This window comes from Artemia franciscana, chromosome 21, assembly GCF_032884065.1.
Source record: "Artemia franciscana chromosome 21, ASM3288406v1, whole genome shotgun sequence".
Classification (NCBI taxonomy): Eukaryota; Metazoa; Arthropoda; class Branchiopoda; order Anostraca; family Artemiidae; genus Artemia; species Artemia franciscana.
This window is the reverse complement of record NC_088883.1, coordinates 16,028,172-16,050,988: the sequence shown is the minus strand read 5'-3', so window position 1 is coordinate 16,050,988 and position 22,817 is coordinate 16,028,172. Positions and strand designations below refer to the sequence as shown.

At 36.0% G+C, this 22,817-nt stretch overlaps 1 protein-coding gene across 1 annotated transcript in view; it reads left to right on the top strand.

Moving 5' to 3' along the window:
• Positions 1–22,447, top strand: part of LOC136040782 (succinate-semialdehyde dehydrogenase, mitochondrial-like) — a 51,885-nt gene extending 29,438 nt beyond the window's left edge. Inside the window, 7 exon segments of the mRNA XM_065725107.1 lie at positions 2,514–2,597; positions 3,635–3,805; positions 6,533–6,649; positions 9,080–9,367; positions 14,025–14,180; positions 21,034–21,268; positions 22,191–22,447. Of these exon segments, the coding sequence (XP_065581179.1) occupies positions 2,514–2,597; positions 3,635–3,805; positions 6,533–6,649; positions 9,080–9,367; positions 14,025–14,180; positions 21,034–21,268; positions 22,191–22,399 (1,260 nt within the window). The 3' untranslated portion in view covers positions 22,400–22,447.
• The last annotated feature ends 370 nt before the right edge of the window (positions 22,448–22,817 follow it).

Sequence of the window (22,817 nt, the reverse complement as noted above, 5' to 3'; positions counted from 1 at the left end):
CAAATTGATTTTTATGACGTACTCCGTGCTTTCTTGTTGTTTCTACCGGGAGTGTTTGCTTTTAATACTTTTCTCTAAGGGAAATATTGCTAAAAGAATCTTACCTTAATTCTTATTGTATCCAGTTTTATCCTTCCTTTTTTGTTTAAAATGTCGACATTAGATTTCCTGACTCGAGTTATACATTGATGATATTAATGATATGCTCTAATAATAATTATGTACATGATGCTAGCCACTTATAAAAAGGTAAAAATGGAATACAACCGGAAAGAAAACAAGCCACAAATAAACAAAAGGACAATAAAATTTAAAAAATATTTGTAGAAGAGGTGGATCAGGCGATTGTTAGGAATGTCCGAGTTCTAGCTTATTCTTAATGTCACGAATTCTGAACACAGAAATAACTTAGGAAATTGGAGACAGAAATTCTGAACCCATCGAAAAAAGGGACTTGAGGTATGCAAAATGAACTACAATCCCTAGGATGAGACGAATAGATTTCATCAACAATTAGGAGTTAACAATCATCAACAGTTAGCAATGGTCCAATACTTGTAAATGCAGCAGCAACAGACCTGAAAGAACATACGAAATCAACCTCACCTCAGCTAAGAAGAGGCAAGTCGTCGGCAAAACTAAATTGTATGTTTCTTTGAATTTGGAAAGCCAAGATCCCCGTATACAAGACAAAGAATTTTCAATAGAAGCATTAAAGATGTGAAGAGAGATACTGTTTTGTCTAACTATGAACTTACTGGTACATGTCCCATAACTTTAGAAGAAGGACAGAGCATTCACAACAAGTTGACTAAGAGCATACCAAGCATGGCAAATGTTTTTAAATGCTTTAGATATATCAAGAGTGCAGAAATGAAGACTAGTTGTTCCAAATTTCTTCTTTATAAGAGTTGCTAAAACATGCTGATAACACAAACCAGACCTGAATCCGAATTTGTTGGTATGGTAATTAACGAATTCTTATTGATCTGTATTCTTTTTATTAGTCTAAAAAAAGTTTAATTGGTTTCTCTACATCTTGAATATATTATCATTATCGTCATGAAATTCTTATTTCTAGCACATCTTTAATAACCATGTAAAAATTTTTTTATTGTGCAGTCATTTGTATCTAAATACATTTCCTGATTCTCAGCTAATCTCAAGTTTGCAGTTGGTTAAATCAAACAGTCTGTCACGATTGAGCAAAGTCGTTGTCGATAAATTTCTTATCAGAAAGATTTCCAATCTGTCAAATTCAGTTCTAATCATGAATCCAGCGTATATTAACGGCGTTTGGTCTTTTTCCAAAAAGCAGGATTCCTTTCCGGTTTTTGACCCTGCAACGGATGAAAACCTTGGACTCGTCGCAAACTGTACTGTGGAAGACGCGCAATCTGCTATTCTGGCTGCCAATTCTGCTTTTCTGCAATGGAGTAAACTGACCCCAAAGGTAGTTTTGTCAATTCAAGGAAAAGGTAGAGGATACGGATTTTGCTAACTCGGGAAGTGGTTTTACTAGGTTAACGAAAGTTCAGAAATCAACTTAAATCCTTAATATAAGACTGGGAAGGCTTTTCCAAATATCCATCCTGACCCTTTCTCTTCTTCTGGAGACTGAAGTTTTATGAAATAGACAAATACTTATGCTAGGTGGTTATAGCTATATAGGCTCTTGCCTGCAATAGACCTACTTTAATATTTGTATGATTCGAAAAATTATATGAAAATAGGCCAAAAAAGGTCAAATTTAGCTGAAAACAAAGTTGAAAATCCGACTGAATTTGAATCTAAAGTAAGTTTGATTTTGTTTTTGTGTTTATATAGATTCAAGACAGGTAGCAAAATCTCTTTAAGCGCTACAAGGAGGGAAAGGCTGAAGGTAGAACTAGAGGACACAATCCCTGTGTTTGTGTATGTATCTATTCCTGAAACTTCCATTTCCCATGACAAGGTTTTAAGTAGCAAATGCTTTATTTTATGTCATCTCTGGAACTTCGTCTACTTTTCTATTTGACGCAGGGAGTACTCAAAAATTATGAAATTGAGATTGAAACTACAAATTTTCTCTTTTTGGCAATTCTTACTCTTTTTGCTATTGACTGGCTGAGTTTGTAATAATGGATTTTAAAAAGTAGGTGATTCAGGACAGTCCTCCCTTTGAACTTAGTTTCTGGGTCATCGCCCATCTCCTAACCAGACTTCCGAGTGCTCACATGCCAAAATTCATCTAACTTATTGGATTATAGCAATATAAAACAAAAGTGGATTTAGTCAAAACAAATATATTGTCATGTTTCTGAAAAAAATGTTCTCATCCGACTACATAATTTTAGCTCTTATTTTATGTATTAAGTGAGTTGTAAGTTCTGTGTACATGCATGACAATCGTCTGTCATCGCAGTTAATATATAAAAATAGTCTTAAGACTTTTATCCTCAGTAGTATATTAATTAACCAGTAAATTATTTTGTACATATATTTTACTTCGTAATTGATATTATATTTCTTAGGAAAGAGCTTCATTTCTTCACAAGATCAAAGAAGAATTATTGCTGCAACAGAGTTATATTGCAAACATCTTGTCTCGAGAGAATGTAAGTATCAATGTATTTTTTTCGGGCAAGTATAAAAAAAAACAACCAAAAACAAAGTAATTATACAGAAGGTAGAATAAGTTATACGAGAAATTCTAAACACTTCAGTATTTTATCTTGGGGGGAGAGGTAACTTTATTCAGGTTTTTTCTTAAAACATTTCTATTTTTTAGACATCGAAGCACTAGCAAAAGAGCCCGTCGAACGGCATGCATAGAAAACCCGTATTATATACTCTTGCGAAAACCGGAGAAAAAAAAATTTGTCCTCTTTCCCTAGACATAAAATTATAAGCCTCCTTGCCCCCTTTACCTCAGGACAAAGTCTACCTGAAAGGTTCAACTCGATCTCGACCCGTAAGTCAAAATAGGGTAAACTCTGATCAGGAACCAAAAGGCATGATTGTAAAAGTGCTCCAGAGACATACTGGCTTCAGCTAGCCTTTACATAACCTTGCGTTGTTGACTAGATGTAACAGGAGCTTACCGCTTTTGTAAAACAAGACTAACAGAAACTAATTGATCCTTACGTATACCAATTGGTACAATATCAAGATTATATTATAAATAGATCTTACTATCCCAATAATAATTACTACGATTGATTATAATCAACGACGCATGCCGCTGATTATATGATTCTCTTGCCAGTGATTGTTGGTGAATATCTCCAACAAAAATAAACATTGTTTGAGATATAGTTTAACGCCTGTCTCCGCTTAGTACTTTCTCCAAAAAACTGAGCGGAAAAACACAAATTGCTTTTGAAATGCAGACCATGATTAGCATTCTGGTTTGATAGATCTAGTGAAAAAGCCACCAGGGACGATGATTTTCTGTACTGTCGTTGAAAATGGGACTGATAGATTACAGAAAATGTGTATTTGTGGAATTCGGGAAAATACCAAAATAGAGATTGGCTATCAGTGCTCTGATTGGGGTATACACAAAATGAGCTGATCGTTTTGATTGCGCTGCCTTAATTTTATAAACAGACCAAAAATGCTATTGCATTTGATTATATGAGCTTTTTTTTAGGGAAAACCGCTTCCGGAAGCAATGGGAGAGGTTGGCTTTGCGGCAAGCTTTTTCGAGTGGTTTGCTGAAGAAGGAAGAAGAGCTTACGGTGAACACATTCCTGCCCCATCAGTAGGGAAACAGATTGTTACTGTCCGAGAACCAGCAGGCGTTGTTGCCGTGATCACACCGGTACTTTTTTTTGCAAGTATCCTACGATTATTTTTAATGATTTTACAAAGTTAGCAATTCTGCAAGAGATTATGTAATCGATATTTTTTTAATACGAAAACATGCTAAATTAGTACGCTTATATTTTTTGTTACGCCAATATTCTTGGTAGAATTTATGGTGTTTTTGTCAGCAATATCTTTATGAAGATAATTTTCATCAGTAGAAATGCCCAATTAATTCTTATGTTTTTCATTGTCATAAGACACGGAAAAATTCAAATAGTATTACGTTTTCCGGATTTTTTTTAAACAAGTACATTTGTGACAATTGGTTATGTGTTACTGTTTTAGAATGATCCTTATCTTCATTAATATTTTTATCCTTAAAATTGTGTTTAATTACAAAGAATGGGAAATTCATAGCTATTTAAAGCCTTTAAGAAGAATATTTAAGCAATTGTTTCGTTTTTCAGGACTCCTTCCTCCCCCCCCCCTCTTGTCATGGAAAACCAGAAGTATACAATGCATTTAAAATTTTTAACATTTGGAATAATGTATCATTTTGTTGACCCTTCTGGAATAGTTTCTTACATCTCATATATTTTAACTCGTTTGGCTGGAACCAGCGTCAAAGCAAATCATGTGACGACTTAAAGTGGCTTTCTAAATCTTTTTTAACCTACAAAAAACCTTGCAGCACATAGAGATTGCGGGTCACACTTGTCAAAAATTACATGAAAAAACGATTTGTATGTTACAACTTACAAAATCAAAATTAATTGGATATTGAACCATAGAAAAAAAGACGAAATTACTTTTTTTATTATTATTATTATCATATTTTCAAGTTAATTTTGTCTACATTGAAGCTAATTTAATGGGAAATTTCTCTCGCTTTACTTCTATTCTTTTTTTTTTACAATCTCCTTGATGTTCAGCAAAAACATTTGACATACACACCCTTATGTTGCCTTCCATTGACTATTGTTTTTCTCGCAAACAGACTGTTTTACGTTCTCTAAAGCTCTTTTAGTGATTGCGAACGTGGTTAGTGTTCGTAATCAAGTCATAAGTGCATTAATCGGTAAAATCGAGTATTTTATTTTAAATCCTCTGTCACTTGGAAGGACGGTCCATTATTTTATTCACAGAACTCTTGTCTCAGACACCTTGGAGAAACATTCACGAGAGGAATCCTAATCCCGTCTAACTTTGCACTATTTAATGATGAAAATACAATCAATATTTTATTCAAGGCTAGCTAGAAGGTAAACTACAATAGTGATCATTTCCTTAATGCAAGCTGCACCGTTAAAGGAGACACTCTAGAATTGTCATAGCTTGTGCTATTTTCCTGAATCACAGTTTTCTAGGAGCTGTCCTCGCCGAGTCGTTAGCACGCTAGAATTGAAATCCATTGTCTGTGAGGACAGGGGTTTGAACCCTGGTTATTTGTTTTTGAACGGAGGTCAGTGGCGTGACTCCGTAAGCGCAGCCAGAATCGACCTAGCTCTCAATGGACACCTGGAGAAATCTGGGGAAGGTAAACAGGAAAGATGTGAGGAAGCACAGGATGACTGGTCCCCAGCCTCCATTGCACTTCCTGGCTGAAGGGCTATGAAATAGAGATCAGCACCACCGGTAGGGACTTTAAAGTCGTCCAGTGGCGTGGCCTATTCTTTACCCTTTTTTTTACAGTTTTCTTTGAAGCGAAACTAATTTACCAGTTGCAGCGAGAATCTTTTCGTTTCTACGTTGCATGCTAGCATTCGAACTGCTTAGGTGGCAAAATATATGTTATTTATTCTATTTTGGCCATCCAAAATTTGTAGTTTAGCTATTTTCAAAATTGTTCTTGATACTTTGGGGTTTTCACTAAAGTTGGGCCTTGGTATTCAGCCCGGTGCTAGATGGGATTTAAAATGTGCTAACTGAAGAATGTGCTAAATATGCAGTGTGCTAACTGAAGGGCTCAAGGAAAACCAATAAATAAAATGTTTGGCAGGATTATGTATTATGTAATGCAAAGTAGCCATGGATACTTTTTAGCGAAATAATTGACAATTCTTATGACCTTTTTTTGGGGGGGGGCTAAAGGTGAGAAATCAAAAAAGATTGTCTCAATTTTTCCTCCGTGCTGACTTCTGGCTTCATGTGAAAACGTGATTTTTCTTGATGCTAAAGATGAGTGACCTTAATTCTTCTAATTAGCATCTACTTTCAAAATTCCTGTGGTGCAGTTTTCATTTTGATCTAATCATATTTTGTGGAGTTTCAGGCAATTTTTGGAATTCTCACAAGTTTGTTTTCACAACAAACTTTATCGTTAAGATTAATCGAAATATTTTTTTTACTATTCCTGAATCAGCTTATATTGGCGATTCTTCCTCGCTTGATAGTATTTTTGTCACGTATACTTAAAAATTTTGGTTACTATGGGCATTTTTTACTAGGTTGCCCCCTAAGGGGGTAGTCATGATGTCGATCATTCAACTTATTAGACTTGTCTGTTAAGGTAGAAATACTTAATCTTTGTTTTTCCTTTGATATTATACATAGTTCTGTTTATTTCTTCTGATAGCTGAGAAACACTTAGCATAAATTATCGAAATCATCAAATAAATTATCGTTTCTTATTTCGCGCCCGATTTAAAAGGAAACGTGATCGCTAAATTGTGATGGAAGTTACAATGTGTCTTAGTCTGTATATGTATAAGCTTCACCAATGTTTGATATCTATTTCTAGTGGAACTTCCCTATTGGTATGATAGCAAGAAAGGTAGCTGCATTATTGGCTGCTGGGTGTACCTGCGTAGTGAAACCAGCAGAAGATACTCCTCTCACGGCCATTGCTTTTGCCAAGGTTTGATCTAAGCTACTTGACGGTATTCTGTTTTCGTTATATTTTTAGCTTAATTAATCGGTTTTTCCCTACATTTTCAGTTAATTGGATGGAATCGATTGTTTCCCCTTTTGGAAGATTGCTTGAATTTTCTCGTTGTAAGAAGAATTATCCGTTAAAATTGTACTGCCTTATTCAGTATCGTAGTAAGGTTTCAAGAGGTTAGAACTTCTAGCAAAACTAGCAAAGACCGTTTTAGTGAAAATACCCACCAATATGCGTTTATTTTTTCGCTACTTTTATCGTTTCTAATTAATATATAGCTCTTTAATTGAAAAATCAGTTTGACTGACTTCTCGAATGTCTCCCTATGCCCAAAATCTTTTTTTAAGGAACCTTTTGAAATTGGGTATCAAAATGAAGTAATCTGAACCACATATTTCTTACTTACTCATTTTTGATGGGACCTAGGCGCTGCTCTGCCTCGCCCGGCATCGATAATTTCACCAACGGAAGTGTTCCATGGGACATGGTCATAGGCAACGAACGGCCTGGAATTGGTAGAGCAAGTCTGCCAGAGCCAACAGAAGAGATGGAAGCCTCTAGGCGGTTCTACGTCGTTGTTTACCATTAACCACCAATCTTAACTGTGGCCTCGTGGGCAATATTTTCAATTTTCGATCGGTTGTTGTTTGATAACGGAATTCGAGATGCACGTTTGGTCTTCACATCTTAGACAATGGCTGGCCTAGCTAAACGAGTCGCCGTCTCTATGCAATTTCCAATACTGGGTTGTTTACGGTGCTTTAAGGAAAATCTAAACGATATATGTATTTAATAATAATTGTATATCAATTCAAATGAAGTAGAAACTCCTAAATAGTTTTTTTTTTGTACGGAAACGGATTTTTTTTTTAATTTTACGAAGTAATATTCGATATATAAAGTATAATATTCTAAAGTATTGTATTTTATGGTAATCAATAATTGTAATTATTACATTAGTAATCTCGTAATGCATGCGCTTTTAATTTCAGAAATAAATGCCAATTCTATCTTTGGTATGTTGAGATGCTAACAAATAACGAGTCCACCCTTCATAGAAGGGAAAATCATCAACAAGGAGAAAGAGTCATTCTTATACAACTCTGAAAAGGTTATGCCAGCTTTGCCTCTCAGAGAGACTATCTATTTTGGCTTTACTTTAATTAGCCGTGGCTCTCAAGTTTTCATCACTCCCACCAAGTTGATAATTCAAAAATCAACGGATTTATTTGCCTTCAAAGGGCTCACAGAACTGATCTATCTTGACATATTTATCTTGGTCTTACTCTAATTCCCCATGGCTGTCAAATTTTTCATCACTTCCACCAAGGTAATATATCAGATTGATGGAAGTAATGAAAGACTTAAAATCCATGGCTAATTAGAGTAAAGCTGAGACAGATAATCTCTGTGAGACACAAAACTAGTATAAATTTTTACGTGTTGTACGAAAACTATTCTTTTCCCTTCTTGATGATAGTCTATCATCCTTTGTATGGCATACTGTTGTCTGTTATGGAATTTTCTTCAAATATTAGGTTGCTTTCTTTTTAGAAAGATAATCACACGTATTTCATTTTTAATTATATCAAAATATAAAGATGTGCAATTTTGAAAATTTGAGGCATCTGTAGTGGCATCATTTGAAACTATTAACTGAAAAATATTTATTTTGCCCCCTGCAACAGCATAATGTAAAACTGCTGTCCTGCAACAACTCTTTGCACTTCGGTTTATTTTGTTTTTAAAAAGGCGTTTTACTGCATATATTTTGCTTCCCAACACATCATAAACTAACGATTTGGATTTTCCAGAATTAGTAGTTGGACCATGCAGTCCGCATTTGAAAATGTCGTCTGTATCAGAAAACGTCTCATGGGAAATTTGTTTCCTTTGTTTTACGCTATTTTGTTTTACGGTATTTTTTTAGAGGTACATATGAACATCTCCTCTCTTCACATTAGGCGTCATATAATCCAAATGGCAATGTTCAAAACATATGTTAAAATTTTCAGTTACTATAAGCTAGGTTAGTTTTTTACTAGGTTGCCCTTGGAGGACCATGGTGTGATTACTTATTCTGTTTTTCTGGTTTTTTTTGTTGTTGTTTTTTCAAGTTTAAATTACTATTTGACTTATTTTCTTACAATTTATCCTTGAAGCTACAAAGTTTCAAAACATTCATCCTTAAAGTATTTAGATAAATACTTAGCTTTAGAGGAAAAATTGGAAGGATATCTGATAGGGACGACATATTTTCTGTTTACAGGGTATGGTGGTTTGATTTCATTGAAAAAGTATGTCTTTTTATGTATGATTTTGCTAGCTAGAGTCCAGTTAAAAAATCTGCTGAAGCTACAGACACTAACTAATTGTGCGAAAGAAGACCGTATATATTTCTTTTAGATCGTTGAAAAGTGTGGCATTCCTAACGGTGTTTTCAACTTAATACCGACATCACGAGAAAATGCACCTTCTATTGGAAAACTATTTGCAGAAAGTGCAGATATTTCAGTCATTTCCTTTACTGGCTCTACAGTCGTTGGTAAGCAATTATACTTAATGGCTGGCTCATCTGTGAAAAGAATTGCGCTTGAACTTGGTGGAAATGCCCCTTTTATTGTGTTCAACCAAGCAGATTTAGCGCTCGCTGTGTAGGGAGCCATGATTGGAAAATGGAGAAATAGTGGTCAGGTAAGTTTCTGGCTGAGATAAAGCAGGCCATTATCCAATTTACCGTCTCTAAACAGATTTAGTTTATTTCTAATTGTTGTCTCTATGGCTGATTGATGTAGAACATCTTAGGCAGCCCAATAGTGCTGCCTAAGTAAACAGCGGTGTAAACCCAATGTATTATTTTTTTATAGACCATGGCACTTCGTTTCGAAGCAGTCGTAGAAGCTTTGAAAAGGGCTCATTCGATTGGAAATTGAAAGAGCTAGTGACCTTTTTAATAGTCAAGAGTGATCCACCTCCCACTCCAACCATTTCTCCAAACAAAATTTCGAGATATTCATTTTGTTCAGCGTTCTTAAAAGGTCCAGAAATTACGTTTTTGAGGATAACAACCCCTCCCATAGCCATCAGGGCAAGGTTTGTAAGTTATACCCTGGGGCATATAAAGTTTTTATAGAAAGGGGTGTCGTATAAACTTTGAAAGGGGTCCATTGGATTAGTAAGCAGAAGTTAGAGTGTCCTTTTTTAGATTCAGAGTGATAGGAGGGTGGATACCCCCCCCCCTCACATCTCGTACTTTCCTGGAAATCGGATAGAAATTTTGAGACGGCTATTTGTTGTCGTATGAACTTTGAAAAAGGGTCATTCGATTGGAAATTGGAAAGGGCTAGTGCCCTTTTTAATAAAAGTGATTGGAGGGCAACAAGCCCCACGCCTATTGATTCCCAAAACATTTCTAATCAAAAGTTTTGACATAGCCATTTTGTTCAGCGTGGTTGAAAGGTCTGAAAATTATGTCTTTGATGATGACAATCCCCAACTGCCTTCAGCGCAAGGGTGGTAAGCTATGCCCCGATACCATATAAGGTTTCCATGGAAAGGGTGGTCGTATGAACTCTGGAGGGGGCTTATTTGAATAGAAATGGATGTTCTAGTGCCCTTTTTAAGATTCAAATTGGTCGGAGGCAGCCACACCCCCCCCCCCCCTAATATCGCATTTTCCACAAATGCGTCCGATAGAAATTTTGAGATAGTCATTTGTTGAAAAATAGTCCAAAGATCATATAATAAGGCCTTTGGGGTTTACAGAATCCCCCAGAGTCTTAGGGGAAAGGGTTGTAAGTTATGCTCTAGTGGCAACTAAGGTTTTTATGAAAATGGTGGTCGTGTGAAATTTAGGAGAGGCTCATTTGATTGGAAATGTATAGTTCTAGTTCCCTTTTAAGAATCAAACATGATGGAGAGCAAATAGCCCCCTCCTCCCTGACATCCTCTTTTCCCGAAACGCATTCAACTGAAATTGTGAGATTGCCATTTCGTTACCAACAGTCCAAAAATTAAACAATGTCTTTTGGGTGAACACAATCCCCCAGAGCCCATGGGCAAGGTTTGTAAGTTATGCCCCGGGGCATTTAAAGTTCTTATGGAACGGGTGGTCGTTTAAAGTTTGGATCGGATGGAGCTCATTTTATTGGAAGTCGGAAGTTTTAGTGCCCTGTATAAGAGTCAAAAGCAAATGGATGGCACTCCCCCCCACCCCCCATACCAAGCCTATCATTCCCCAAAACACATTCGATAGAAACTTTAAGAATTATTTTGTTCAGCACTGTTGAAAGGTCCAGTAATTATGTCTTTGGGAATATCAACCTCTTCATCGTCCTCAGGACAAGGACTGTAAGTTAGGCAATTCGTTCATTGTTTACACATAGTATATGTTATTCACAAAGGTATGCGTGTTTGGTCACAAAATGGCCCATAAGTTGACATTATATTCACGTGATGGTAAGACAGCAAACCTTATTGATTATGTTATTGTAAACCGAAGAATAGCAGGATCAATACAAGATACTAGGGTGTATAGGAGTGCTGTTATTGATGTTAAAATAAAGATCACCGTCTAGTAGTGTCTAAGGTTAATTTAAAGCTGAAATTTCGGAAGTGTAACTACCTCCCGGAAAGTTATGATGTTTATAGACTCCAGAATAAAAATTTGAGAGAAACCTTCCAGGAACAGTTGAACACTAAACTTGAGAGTTTAAGATTTGACTGTGTGGAAGATGGACGGAATAATTTTAGAAAAACAGTTTGTGAAGTTGCTGATGGTGTCTCAGGAAAGAATGTTAAGACTGCAATTAGGAAAATTAGCGAAACAGCTTTATGTTTAGTACAGAGTAGAAGGGGTTTGTACAAGAATTATCTGAGTGATAGATCATATGAAAACAAAAGGAATCTAAAGAAAGTGGAGAAAGCATTAAAATATGAACTAAGGAGATGTGAGGTGGAGGCCATGGATAAAATTGCTGAGGATCTGGAAGATGCAGCTAGACGGCATAATAATAAAATATTATACTGGCATGTTAATAAATTGAGAGGAAGTAGTCAATCCAGACTAGTCGCAGTTAAAGAGAGGAATGGGGCCCCAATTAGGGATAAGGAAAGAGTTAAAGAAAGATGGGCAGAACATTTTGAGAATGTGCTAAACCGAGAAACTGAAGAAATTTGTGATACCTTGGATGTGAAGGAAGATTTGTTTTGTGAGGAAGAATTGGCGACAATACTAAAAGGATTAATAAGTAATAATGCTCTACGTGCTGATAGTGTGATAAATGAGTCTCTTAAATATGGTGGCTCTGAGGTTAGAAATAAGCTACTGAAGATTATGAATATAATTTTTGAAAAAGGGGAAGTACCTAATGATTTTAGGAAAACCTAAATTAAACCACTGTATAAGAAAGGTGACTAGAGTGAGTGTCATATTATAGAGGCATTAGTCTGGTCTCTGTTGGTAGCAAATTACTCAGTGGTATGATAGTTTTTAGACTGAGAGATGCAGTAGACAAAGTTTAAAGGGAAGAACAGTGCGGTTTTAGGAAAGGTAGAGGATGTGTCGACCAAGTTTTCACTCTTAGGTTAATAATTTAGAAGTCCCTTCGTTGTTAAACACTTTTGGTCCTCAGTTTTATCGATTATGAACAAGCTTTCGATTCTGTTGATAGAAGAGCGTTAGCAATGGTCTTATCCTTACTTGGTATACCAGACAAATACATTAAAGTGATTTGTGCTATATACGAGGATAATACTGCTGCGGTTAAGGTAGGAAATGAGGTTAGCAACTGGTTTTGTATTAAATCAGGAGTTAAGCAAGGTTGTGTTCTATCCCCCTTTATATGGATCATTTTCATATAAAGATCACTTCGTCTTGGGAGCACAGGAAAGGCAATGGGAGAACATGGAATCGAATGGGAAGGAAAAAAATTTCTGGACTTAGATTATACTGATGATTTAGGCATCCTAGATGTAAGCGTGAGCAAATAATTCCCAGATGAAAGGGTTAAACAGAAAACAGGTTTTCCATGGTTGGAATGGGAGGATGTGATAAAGAAAGAGTTAAGGGAAATTGAAACTTCCTGAGAGGGTGTAAAGAGGGAGGCTTTGGATAGATTAGGATAGAGGAGGAGCATGCATAGCTGTGTTGGCCTCAGGTGGCTTGGTGCTGTGATGAGTTCTTAGTAGTAGCAGTAATGTTTTTTAAGCATATAGGAAAATTTTTAAATAGCAGAGGGGAGGGGTCCATACTAAAATGAATTTGTTTTGCTTATCTTTCCTCCTTTATTTTGAATTTATTCTATCCCCCTCTATATGGATCATATTGATGGACTTCTTCTTGGGAGCACAGGAAAAGCAATTGGAGACCACGGAATCCAATGGGGAGGAAAAACGCTCCTGGACATAGATTATACTGATCATTTAAGCATATTAGATGAAAGTGTGAGCAAAACTAATGAATTTTTAGAGGTTTAGCGAGTTCAGGGTGCTAGAATAGGTTGGAAAATTAATATTAAGAAGACTAAGTCACTAAGGCTGGGAATGTGTGAAGATGAAAAGGTGACGTTGGGTAACGAAAAGATTGATCAGTACATCAAAAATTATCAAAATTTTAAGGAATAAATATCGGTATATTTCAATTAAACTTACAATCTACGGTCATTTCTTTTTTTCTTTTTCTTTTTTTTAGCAAAACACAAATTGTGTTCTGGTCCTGAGATACCATGGGGGTTATCGGCCCTACTCATGTTAATTTCTGCTCGTTTTGAGTTTGAATCAGTTATTTATTGTAATTTCTGGTTGTCTGGAGTTTCATTTAATTATTAATGGTGATTTGTGGTAGTTTTACGCTTGGAAGATGATTTGACTTTATTTATGCTCATTTTTGCCTTAATGGAGCTCTTTACTTTTCTTTGAAAAACTTCTTTTGTCGAAAAAATCTTTCAAATTAATGAAAAGAGACAATGACTGTGCAGTATAGTGTATTTTAGCGTTTAAATTATCCATTGTAAACGACAAAATCTGATTACTAGGAGCAGCTAATGCCGGATTTCTAAACGACTGAGTTTTGGTATTATCAAAACCTCTTTGTAAGTGGACCTAAAGAGAGAGCCCATGTTTTTAGCCCATTTTAGCCCATATTTTGGCTGAGTGAAATTATGAATGCGAACTTAGATATTTTTGGATTTTTTGGGAAGTAGGCAAGTAGAAGCCTTCAATAACATAAAGGATGATTTTTGTCAGTGTATCTGTCTTAGAAGGGTCAATGTTTTTTCGAATTCGTAGTAGTAGTTATAATTACAATTAGAAAACTGATGCATATCGAATTTATGTGCCCTAAATTTTTCAGACTTGTGTGTCAGCCAATAGAATTTTTGTCCAAAAAGAAATTCATGATGCCTTTGTTGATAATTTCGTTGCTGAAACAAATAAACTGAAGGTTGGGAGAGGACATGATCAAGGAGTGAATGTTGGCCCAATTATCAATAATAGACAGTTTGAAAGAGTAAGTCCCATTGACTTGTTTAAATTAGTGTCGTTTTAATACAAATTTTGAAGTCGAATATTGTTATTATATTTGTTTCAATCAAGAAGACAGCGTGTTTTTTCCAAACGTCTATTAAACTTTTTTGTATTAGGTTTTAGACTTTTTCAGATGTCTATTAGACATTTTTCAAAACAACCCCCAAGGTCCAATTAGCGGAATCAACTCCTGGGAAACCTATTCCCTGACAAGTAAAATATTATACCATTTTTAGAAAGGTATAAGTGCTTATGTCCCGTGTAAATATATAAGTGTATATGTCCCGTCGATACCTTCTTATTTTGTTGTTTTTGTTTTGTTTTTTTATCTTCTCTTCCTTCAAGTTGAATTCGATAGGAGTCACTTTTGAACAGTTTTGGTGAATGAGATGTTGCCATATGAAATGAGTGTTTTCTCTTTTATGTATTTAATAAATAAAATAAAAAGTATACAAAGGAGAATTAAGAAAATGAGGTGAAAAGCTGCTAAGCAATAGAGCACTGAACTTGTATTCAAAATATCCCACGATAGCCGGATAATATCAGGATGAAGGTTTGTTGGCAAGTGAAACCAGATGATTAGCTCATTAGAAAGATCCACAGTCTCATATATTTTTTTAGGCTATTGAACTTACTCTACATCTGTGAAGTACTTAAAAGATATCCAGCATATTTTTGCTAAACTCCCTGGAATTAACGCTTATTTATTTCGGTAAAAAATGATTTCGGTAAAACAGAAAGCGTGACAGAACATGTGGAATAACAAACAAAGGATAAAGTTTTCTGAGTATACAACGATGACTATACAGAGATTTGTAGATTGACATGATTGCGCTTTGCGGTTCCTTTAAAAAAATGGTCGACCTATGCCTCACGAGTAGACTTCATATTGAAATGAACCGACAGTCCAAGATAGTTAAGAGATGGCTTTGGGTTGATATTTGATATTATTTTGTACTAGGCTGATCATGTTCTGATGGACAACAAGCACATTAATTTTGGTTTTTAAGCAGCGTTAAAAATCGAACCGAACCTAGGTTTTATCCTTTAATATGCTGTTTAATATGCTTGTATCAAGTATATCATCAACATAGTTGATGAGCGACGCTACGGTAGTCACTCATCAACTACTCTAGCACTCGATACGTGACTGGCTTCTATATATGTGATTCTCAAATCACGGAGTAGCATTATTATCGTGCCAATCTTTAGTTTTAATTGCTAATCTTATGCTATTTCAACTGAATTAAAAAATTTTGCCTGAATTCAATTCATTCTTCTTGTTTATTCTACACAGAATCATACATTTTACAGAATTTGTATTCTCCTTGGATTTGTTGTGATTCTTGCCGTTGCTTATCTTCAAAGATGCATTCCTCATAACCTATGGATGACCCATGGCAGTCTTATATACATATATATATATATATATATATATATATATATATATATATATATATATATATATATATATATATATATATATATATATATATATATATACATATATATATATATATATATATATATATATATATACATATATATATATATATATATATATATATATATATATATATATATATATATATATATATATATATATGTATATATACATATATATATATATATATATATATATATATATATATATATATATATATATATATATATATATATATATATATATAAGCACCATCATTTGAAATATTTTTAGTCCCTTCAAGTTATAGTCCAGGACTTTTAGGGTTTGACCCGGACAAAATTGCAATATACACGAAAATGGTACCAAAATGATCAGAAAAAAATTCTGTACAACATACTAAAAGTCCCCATAAATCCGAGTGGGGCGAGTACCCGAAAAACAGGGGAAAAGGGGGAAATGCGGGGGAAAATGGGAAAAATGCCAAACATGCCCAGAAAATAGTTTAAAGTGAGTTTTCTGGGGTTTTCACATACGCTGATTACGAAATTGACATCTAAAATTCAGTATAGAAAAAGAGTACTACGGAAAACGGGGGAACAGGGGAAAGAGGGGAGAAAAGAGAAGAATACAGGGTAGGGGTAGAAAGCGGTTTGAAAGATATTTTCTGGGGTATTGCTATCTGGTGATTAGATTAGGTGAATTGAGAAATAAAATGATATAAAAAAAAATCGATTAACATAAAACGGGGAAATGGGGGGAGGGGAAAAGGGAAATATACAGGGTAGGGGTAGAAAGCATGTGGAAATGTGTTTTCTGGGGTTTTTCTATCTGCTGATCACGAAACTGACCCCTAAAATGAAGGAAAGAAAACGAGAACCATGAAAACCGAACAAAACTGGAGGAAACAACGGAAAAGGGGAAGGGAGGCCTGACTCCTGAGCCAGCTGCTAATGGCTAATAAGTAGGCCTATGGACAAAATAACTCGCTTAAGTATCAAACTTGTACTTTCTTGAATCACAGACATTTCTTACAACCATTTGAATTACTAAACATAAAGAAAACAACCGCTTGGCAGTTATATATAAAATGGCTATTATATGTAAAATTTGCACTTTCGAAGGCAGTATAGTTGACTTGAAAAACACAGCATTGATATCACTAGTCGAGCTCCTCGTCTTCGACAATCTCGTTGTCCCTGTTCAAACAGTTGATACCCTGGCATTCTCCGCACGCGAACGTACACGCTAATCCATTTTTCTTGCAGCTGCATCGCGAGTTCTCGCAGCCTGTCTTACAGTTGCATCTCACGACACTCAAAGGAGTCTGAGGTGCGGGCAACAAATGGGTCATCACAGGTGAGTATTTATGGTCTCTGAGGACCCAACCCCAGTCAGCCGGGTCGAGGTCAGCTGGTTCCCCTTTCCAACGGGATACCTGGAGGCGCACTCGCTGGGAGTGGAATGAAGCTGCAGCTTCGGTTGGCGGAAGCCTTTCAGGCTTAACAAACGCCGTAGTATTAGACGAAGAAACTTTTTCCAAGAAAATTCGATGTCGCAGCTTAGTGAGATCTTCGTTTGGTCGTGCTTTATACAAGCTGAGGAGAAGATATTCACCCGCTTTCACAATTTCATCTTTGGACAATGATTCATCCAGAAACACTTTGCATTTTTTTCTGAACACTTCGCTCTTCTTCAAAAGAGGTAGCACAGCTTGCTTTCCAAGTCCGAAAACTCGTGAGGTCGTGTCACATCCCAAGAGTGCGTGCCCTACCAGAAGCAGCCTGGATACTTCTCCCATTTTTTTTTGCACTTCTTTGAGGCACCAGAACCGTGTTATCGCTTCTTTTGCGTTCGTTGACGATTCGAAGTAAAGTGTTTTTGCATTAGGCGGGAGGTGATACAAGAGTAGAATCAGAAGGTCAGTGTCGTTGCCAAGAACTATTGTTTCAGAGTTTTCTGCTTTCGTTACGGCAGTCTTCACGATTAGATAGTCAGCATCGTCCTTCGCATGGACGACTTCAAATCCTTTGGCTCTGAGTTTTTCCCCGATGTAGCTTATAATTCGCTGTTTGTTCTGAGAGTTGCTCAAAAACTCTTCCTTCTTTTTCTGGAGCTTCATCCCTAAACTGAAATCGATCACTTGATGCTGGCTTCCCTTACACCGTCGGTTGTGCGTAGCATCTTTCGTGGTTGGACCAGCGCTGTATCCATCGAAGACAACAGTAGGGGAGGTACAGCGTCGAGTAACGAAACTAACATAGCTGTCACAGATTGAATCATAATTATCACCAATCTTCCAAGGTACTTGCTGAAGCAGCCAACCTCCGTCAACTACAGTGACACGATCTGACAATGGCAGGTGGTGAATCGAGTCCGTGTTCGCTTCTTTCCATATTGCTTTCGCTAGTGCAGGTTTGTCTGGCTGACGCATTATGCCAGGATTCTCAAACAAAGCGGGCGGATAACTGCACAGTTCGTAACGTAGAGTTTCTGCCATGTCATTTTCAGATGTATGGGCAGCAGTCGAAAGACGTTGAAAAAGCAGTGCAGGATCGATATGCAAAATCTCGCCATCTATCCTAATGTTCCCATCGGATGCCAGTGTAACGACTTTGTCTTTCTTCCTGAATGAAAAACTTTCGACGGATTGGCCATCCATGCGCTGGAGGATCAGCTCACCTACAGCTTTAGCATCCTCTGCATTGACGCCTTTATGGGCAATCAGCCCGGAACCTATACTTCTAAGCTCTGTGGAACTAGTGAAAGGAGAGTTCTCTAGAAGGAATTCAAGAAACGTCAGTAGATCCTTGGTATCTCTCTGTATTCGTGCTGCGGTTGCAGTAACGTGCTGTTCACTAGAACTGTACTCTAGAACTGGAACTCCGCGGTGACTAGTCTACCTTGCTTCTCTTACTGGATGTCGAATTAGAACAGGATTATGTTGACGAACCCACGCGCTTGTCGATAACGGCGAGGAATACGGAATAATGTAATTTCAGTATTTTTCCGTATTTCTTTCTCGAATTTTTTTTTGCCTTTTCCGAACCTATGGGGTAGCCGAACCTCTATAGATCTCCTGTATTTGTTCTCGAACTTTGTTTTAGATGTCAATTTTATAATCAGCAGATAGAAAAACCCTAGAAAACACATTTCCACATGCTTTCTACCCCTACCCTGTATATTTTCCTTTTTCCCCTCCCTCCCCCCCCCCCCATTTCCCCGTTTTATGTTAATCGATTTTTGTATATCATTTTATTTATCTCAATTTCATAATCACCAGATAGGAATACCCCAGAAAATATCTTTCAAACCGCTTTCTACCCCTACCCTGTATTCTTCTCTTTTCTCCCCTCTTTCCCCTGTTCCCCCGTTTTCCGTAGTACTCTTTTTCTATACTGAATTTTAGATGTCAATTTCGTAATCAGCGTATGTGAAAACCCCAGAAAACTCACTTTAAACTATTTTCTGGGCATGTTCGGCATTTTTCCCATTTTCCCCCGCATTTCCCCCTTTTCCCCTGTTTTTCGGGTACTCGCCCCACTCGGACTTATGGGGACTTTTAGTATGTTGTACAGAATTTTTTTCTGATCATTTTGGTACCATTTTCGTTTATATTGCAATTTTGTCCGGGTTCGACCCTTTTTTGAGCTAAAAGTCCTGGACTATTATAAGATAAGGCATATTTGAAAAATTAGTTATCACAAACCCGGCTTGGCCTAATTCGTATTTTGGAGTCGAAACAAAAAGCAGAAAAACATCAAGAATAGGTTTAAAATCAATCATACACTTAAAACTGGCAGAAGAATGTACCGTTATTTTATCAAAATCGTAAAAAAAAGAAGAAAAAATGATGTGTATACATATACGGGCCATGACATGTCAAAAAAATAAACAAATAAATCTAATAAATCAAGAAAGGTCATTAAAAGCATAAAAAGCAGGACATAACCGAACAAATGAAACTTACAAACATTAGTTTAGTTGTTTTTCCCCCTAATTCTGTAGCATAAGGTACAAAGTTGATTTCCATAGACAACAGGTAATAGGTAAGATCAAATTTTTATTGCAAAATGTTACTATCACAAGCCTAGAAGGGCTTAATTCAGAGTTTGGAGTCAAGAAACAAAAGATTATCTAAAAATCACGAAAATTAAAAAAATTGGCAAAAAAAAACAGGCAAAGTTTGACTATTTCAAGGGTTCTAAGGAAATTTTTGGTAGTTGTCATTTAGAATGAGTTTTTATTTTTCGTGTCGAGACAACAGATATTTTCATAACATAAATTTTTTCATCATGCTTTTTCTTATTTTCGTTTTGATAAAACAAATTCCATATATGTCAATCCTACATACAGGTTTATTAGTCTCATATAAGTATATAATCTGGCACTGGCAATCATTTTTCCCACAGGCAAGCCCAATACCTGCAACTTGCATTTTAGATTTCTTAAGACCATTGTAAGCAATTATAATAGTTTTAACACCATTTTCACCAAAACTCGTGGGTTGAAATTTCTTCGTTTCCTACAGTGTCGAACCTATTTATTCTAGTTGTCTTCCAACAAGGAGAAAATTATAATGTTTTTTCTTCATAATCTCGTGGTTTAATCTGTTTCTAAATCTCTGCCGAAAGGAAAATCAGGTGGTTGGGGTTTGAACCCCATAATGTGAATGGGGTGGGTTGAATTCTTACCAGGCTGATGCTATTTTTCTAACGGCAAAGTTGCCGTTTTTGTGTTCATTTTTGTCTCCTTGTTTCTCTTCAAATATTAATGTAATTATGTCAGAATGTATAATGTTTACAAATATTTGCATTCTCCTTGATATTTTCTTAAGATATTTTTTTTTCATTATTTTGCCAATTTTGTAAAACCTTTACAATTATAAAAGCACCATCGTTCAAAATGTGTTTAAAATCAAGATCGTTCAAAATCGTTCAAAATGTCTCTTTAAGTTTTTCCAGGCATGATTTTGTATGGTGTCATAGAAACCGAACAAGTTTTTTTTTTTTTTTTATCTTGGTCCCTAGCAATTATATTTTTGATTTAATGACGTTGTTATGTAATTCAGCAAGAACCAGGCATGTCCCATTGCATTTACTCTCTGAAATACGAAAAATAAACTACGCATCAGCATAATCCCCGTGGCTATTCTCTAGTTTTAAGTCATGGGGTGGTCCTTCAAAGAAGATATAATGACACGTTTCTTCATTTCATTTTTTTTTTTTTGCTTTTAATGTTTAGAAATAATGTGAATTACCTCCTAGTCGGATTTCACCAAAAATTGAAAAAAAGACTGGTAAATTTGCCATGATGGTTTTGAAGCCTTAATAGCATAGTGCTATTGCATCAAAATGTTGTTTTGTATTAGTTTGTTCCGTTTCAGCTAACTAATAAGCATTTTTCACTTCAGATTGTTGATTTGGTATATGATGCCGTAAATCAAGGTGCACATGTCGTTACTGGTGGGAAAGCCTTACCGAACCTCTCAAGTCAGAGATTTTACGCTCCAACTGTGTTGACGAAAGTTACAAAAGAGATGAGAGCCTTTAAAGAAGAAATATTTGGCCCAGTTGCCGCTATAATTCAATTTCAAACAGAGGAAGAAGTTTTGCAATTAGCGAACGAAGGAAATATAAGATTGGCTGGTAAGTGACAAGAAATGTAAATATTGCAGCTGAGTTGATAGATGATAGTCTTCTCTTGGTGTCCTTAAGGTTAGTAGGCACAAATACGAGTCTACTACTGTTAATTTTAGTCACCGTTCAGCCACTGGTCGTCCTGCGCAGTGCATGACTATGATGCAGGGTATTTTGTAGAATATACTTCTGAAATTGGATGAATTGAAACCGCTAATGGTTCCCAAAACTTTGCCCAGAGGGCAATGCCCCTGAACACACGAAATGCCGACAGTTGCGCAAGCAAAACCCCTTTAGGAGCAATCTGAGGTGAAAAAAAAATTCTTTTACTAGTACTGGTTCTGAGTATCAAATGCCGCTTGCCTTTGATAGCTGGCGATTGGTGAGTGAACACCTCCTCTCCTCCGAGGAACAAATATTACCTGCCCAAGCCCCTTAGAAGCTTTTGGGTTGGCTTTTCAAAATGGGGCTTGAGCCCCAGTTCATTTTTTTAATCTACCGATAATAGTAATAGTAATAATAATAATAATAAATATAGCAACTGAGCAATAGCTGCTCAGTAGCTTTCCTTATGTAATTTTAAGTTTATATTTTATTATCTAGTATATTTTTCATTTAATTAGGAATATTTGGATGTTTAATATATTTAGCGATTAGAATTTCTGTGCAATCCAAGCATTGCCTTAAAGATTAGTTTTCCACATAAAGCGGCTGAAATCAAAACATTAGACATGATTAGCCTTTTTATTCTTACTAATTTGCCATAAATTCTCAAGTTTTATTGCAAGAAGCTTACAACTTCTGAGAAGCTTCTAGGGAAGATACTTATTCTGAGGAAGAAGCACCCTATATTCGCTTTCCTTATCGTACAGAGCTAGTCTTGTGACTGATATAGCCATTTGAAGGAAGTCTTATATTTTATTTCTTTTAGGCTATTTTTATACCAATGACTTGCGGCAAGCTTGGCGTGTTGCCAGGAACCTTAAAGTAGGAATGGTTGGAATTAATGATTCGCTTGTTTCTACTTGTGAAGCTCCTTTTGGGGGAGTTCGACAGTCAGGAGTTGGCAAAGAAGGATCCAAGCACGGACTTGACGAATATACTAACTTGAAGTTAATTAGTTTTGGTGGATTAAACTGATTATTTTTCAATTGGAATCTTTGTTAGATTACAAACTTACAACAATAATGTCACTGTTTTTGCTGGTCAAGGTTCCATTCCCTATCGAGCATAAAAAACGTTGGATACGAAAAATAAGAAGTTATTTAAAAAGGGGGGCTTTTCACGAAGACAGGAATTGACTAGAATAAAATCTAAGTGAGTGTTTTATTTGTATATTTAATAGTCATCATCCACAAAGAGGGCAAGCCGTATATGTAACGAAATGAAACAATAAATGAAAACATAGAACTCACAACTGAAAAAAGTAATCGGAAAAGCCTGAAAGCAGTCTTAAGATAAACCAAATTGAAAGAATCTGAGTGTCATTATTCTATACGAGTTTGGCTAGACTAGTTCAATGAATTAAAATCTTAGAAGATTTTTTATTGAGCTTCTC